Below are 4,669 nucleotides of genomic sequence, written 5' to 3' on the forward strand. Positions count from 1 at the left end.
TATTTTAATGAACATTATTTTATAACGTATATTTTAATGAACGTAGAATTACGTGATATCTAAAATATTTGTTTTTTTTTCTTTCAGGTCGGGCGAGCACGATAATATACGTCGAATATACGTCGCGATCGAGCACAGGAAAGCGGGACGGCCACGTAAGATCTGGTCTCCACGGACGGGAAAATATGAGCATTTCGTGAAGCCAGAAAAGCAGAATTTTCATCATGGAAACCGAGGAACTTACTAGGCTCGTCGACGAGATCTACAAGGTAAGTAATCCTGTCGACCGAGTAAGGAAAACGATCAAGCGCACACTTTCAATTATTGGACAGTTATGCCCGAATTGACAAGGAAAATGCAAATCTCAAGTTTCAATTAGAAAGTAGTTGAAATAAGTACAATTCTGGTTTACACGATTATCGTTGAAGAAAATACATTTATTCTTAGAGAAATTTAATATGTACTGTAAATACATATTAAATTGATTAGTGATAAATCACTTACTTTGAGTATTAAAACAACGAATGTTTTTAACTCGAAATAAATAATTAATCACTAACTAATTTAATATTTACAATAACGAAGGATTACATCGAACATTGAGTTTCGGTGAAACGAGTTAGATTTCGTGTATATTGTAGATGTATGAAAAATGTGCTCTGTGAGCACAAGTTTCATATTTTTAATATTCCAAACTATCCATATATTAAGCTTTGTGACATCTTCTGTTTCATTACAATATAAACACGTACATAAAAAAAAAAGATTCATTTGATTAAATTAATTTAATTCGTTTTTATTTCTTTTGATGAAGAATGTATATGTATTTTTAAGTCAAACATATTGTAATATTTGACTTGAAATATACATTTTTCAACAAAAGAAATAAAAAGAAATGAAATTAATTTAGTTTAAAATGAACAATTTTTTTTTCTCGGTGTAAAATCTAATTCATTTCACTGGGACTTAATTTCCCATAATTAGAATTATAATCAGTGAAATAAATTAGTTTTTATAACTATAATTGTAATTAGTAGATTCACCCTTCAGAATCCTTTCTCCAAGGATCTCTATATCTTTTGTACGAAAAAAGGGAATGAGAATTTAAATGGCAACCGATTTCACAATAATTTCATGATTTTATCGAAGCCTTGCTTAATAAATCCGCATTTTTCGGAGGATCATTATTTAGGAGATTGGATTCGTAATCAGGCTTCCAGGTGCAGGTCCAGCATAATTATCGCGGCAGCACTCGACTACGGTCTACGGTATGGAACGACGCTTAGTTACGATCTCCCGGAGATCGCATCGAAATAACGAGATAACCGCCAGTTAACCCCGTTATCGCGCGGCTGAGAGTTTATGAGGTCCCGTCGCTGACAAGCGAGCCCCATGGCGCGAGTATATCACGCTGCGCGTAGTTATGTTTCAGCGGGGTTATTCAGCCAGGTGTATTTGGGAGGGGGGGAATGCGCACCCCTGCATGGATATTAATTGGCTCCCGATCTACGCGCAACCCCCTCTCACGCGTGCCATCGGTTTTCGTCTGTCGAGAGTGCGCCGCTACAGAATGTCGTTCTCCATAACCGCACATTCCTTGGGGTTGTAATATTATATATACATAAAATCATATAACATTGTAATCATATAACACACACACACACACACACACACACACACACATATATATGTATATACATTGTAACATGTAATTATATACGTGTGTGTGCGTGTGTGTGTGCGTGCGAGATTAATTAATTTTATAAAATCAATAATGAATAAGTTAATTTGCCACTTAACATATGTATATACCCGTTTTAGGCATAATGGTTATTACAAATTTGGAAAATAATATATAGAATAAAGGCATCAATGTGAAACTTTAAGGATGTATTATACATATTTTCAAAGTAATGAAAAAATTACACGTCATTTTAGATTGCATTTAAAAATAATAAAGGAGAGGAGGGAGAGAGAAAATCTGGATAAAAAAATTCTTTCGCATAAAGTAATATTTTTTTATCTGTGCTCTAATGGAAATGTATTTAAAAAATAATGATAAAAATTTCAATTTTTTTATACGGATATATTAGGAGTGTGATTTAGTTTTGTGGGTTTTGCAAGAGCTGGCACTAATATTAGCGTTGTCAAAGACATTTCAATTACAGTTATTATTTCCTATTGCTTTAAGGAGATTCTCGCGTTTGATGAAATACAAGACAAGTCTATAATATACATGTAACAAATATTAATAATATCAATAATATCTAGAAAAAATTTCATTGACTTTTACCGTATCATTTATTTAATTCTAAAGTTATAGAATTTTACATTACAAGTATAATCTTATTCTATAATTATTCTCTTTTAAATTAAAACACTTGCGTGTAAGACAGCAATTTAAAAATCGTTATAATTATAAAGTAAATCCTTAAGTTTGTTCTTGTAAAGTTTGATTTAAACTGACCATACAGTTTACAAGAAATTTATATTCTTTAATGAAAAAAAGTTTGAATGTCAAATGGACGATGCGTATACATCAAATGAGCATCTTATAACTTTTTATTTTGTTATTTTGGAAATATTTAGTAAGGTATAGAATTAAATAATAATTATGTATAATGGCATAAGATATTGTCAGTAATCTTTTTATTCCATTTTAATTGTATTATTATGAATAAACTGTATATTAACTAAGAAGTAGAGAACTTCCTTAATGGTACTCCATGTATATTTTAGTCACATTTACTAACAGTAGATGCAGTAAACATCATGTTTATATTAGAAATGCCCCAGATATTCGAAAAGAATCCATTACCATCGGTATCCATTACTTTTTATTATCCGACCGGATAGTCGGATATTTAATATCCGGGAATATATCTGGTTGAAATTTTATATCATTAAATTGTTGATTTTTTATTATATAAATGTTTTATAAAAATGCATATACTCGTAATGCTATAATATATCTTATACATATATTGTTGCAAAATTATAATTTTTTTTTCTACAATTTTTTTTTTTTTTTTTAGAAGACATTGTTCCGGATATCCGATGTTACATTCTTTTTGGATATCCGATATCCGATAATTTTACAATTTTGATGCATCTATAGTTCACACCATTTAAAAAATGGAGCTTCCTCCAAAAAGAGCATTTTCGATATTTACTTCTATTTTTTAATCAGAAGAAAACCTCGATGACTGAAGGTCATACAGAAACTTATGGTGCTGTTGCCCCCATCAATTAAGACATGTGAATATTGGTTTAGGCGATTCAAAAGTGGCAATTTCTTCAATGACAATGCTCATGTTGCATTATCAGTGAAGCAAACGTTACTAGAGCTGCAATGGGAAGTCTTATCGCACCCCGCATATTCTCCAGACATTGTTCTCGCTGACTATCATTTGTTCCGGTCGATGCAACATACTCTAGAGGATACACACTTTCATAATTTCATAATTTCGAAAAAGTGCGAAAATTTGTTGAAAAATTAAATCGATCCTTGCCAGAGAGATGGGAAAAAGTTGTAAAGTACGAATGGAAAATATTTTTATTAAGGATTCGCTCATTATCTTGTTTATCTATAAATAAATCAGTTTAAAAAAAAAAAGAACCCTTAAAACTAAATCACACTACTAATATTTTAAGTATTCAAGATGATTCATGTAACGTTTTATTGCAACATAAAAGGTTAGTTGTTCTGTAAATAAAAAAAAAAATTTATGGTATATATTTTTTGCAGAACAATTAATATCTGCATCTCAATGAAACTTTGCATAAATTATTGTGAACACTTGAAGAATTTATATAAAATAAATTGAGCTTTCGTCATTGTGGTTTAAAATTTTAGTATTATAATAATAAAAATAATTACTAAAGTAAATAAATTATGAAAATATATTTAATAAAAATAAAATATTATAAACACATTTTTTTCATATGCATGTGATTTAATTAAATTACAGATATTAATACGAAAATAAAATATAAATATAAATGTAAAAGTATAGAAGTATAAAGATTTATTTGTAAAATAATGAATTTGATACATCCTTAAATACGAATTCACTCATTACGATCTACGTCGTCCTCCTCAGGAATGAACCTCCCCCAACATTTTTAGTATCAATATTTTCGTGCGCAAACATCAATGCAGTAGAAATTCGTATTTTAAGCAACCACTTAATATTAGCATCTGACTCTTTCTTCTCCGCTTTTTTTCTGTTTATTATAATTTCGTCTTCTTTCTCGGTGCACAATTCCGCGATAAAGTTCAGCTTGAAAGATTCAGAAACTTCGTTTACACTTCTGTGAGCTCCTTGTATAAAAGTCTCCTACAGGATTCCTCGCGAATCTTCAGATCGATATTTTGATCACTGGCTCGCGAAATCACGCTGGCACGTTCGAAAAACGTCGAGGGACGAAATGTCTTTCATTCCGTTTCCACGATATATCGGCCTTACGAGATTCCCTCCCCTTTGTCGCTGGTAATAGTTAAAAAGGAGGATACGTGTTAATGATCGGCAGATTCACGTGGCTTAACGAGGTCGTGCTCGTTATGTATGTTCATTAGAGCGTTCATTACGACCACTTGTCGCCCTCGGACAACCTCGGAATCCTTAACGGCTGAGAGGATTAATTTTTAATATATATATATATATAT

The 4,669-nt window shown here is 31.1% G+C and overlaps 1 protein-coding gene across 2 annotated transcripts in view; it reads left to right on the plus strand.

Annotated features, from left to right (window-relative positions):
• Window positions 1–4,669, plus strand: part of LOC108687265 — a 112,032-nt gene that overhangs the window by 12,283 nt on the left and 95,080 nt on the right. For both annotated transcript variants that reach the window (XM_018192952.1, XM_018192953.1), the window contains exon 2: window positions 88–269. In XM_018192952.1, coding sequence (XP_018048441.1) covers window positions 225–269 — 45 coding nt within the window. In that variant the 5' untranslated portion in view covers window positions 88–224. The remainder of the gene's footprint in view (window positions 1–87; window positions 270–4,669) is intronic.

This window comes from Atta colombica, unplaced genomic scaffold (genome assembly GCF_001594045.1).
Source record: "Atta colombica isolate Treedump-2 unplaced genomic scaffold, Acol1.0 scaffold203, whole genome shotgun sequence".
Classification (NCBI taxonomy): domain Eukaryota; kingdom Metazoa; phylum Arthropoda; class Insecta; order Hymenoptera; family Formicidae; genus Atta; species Atta colombica.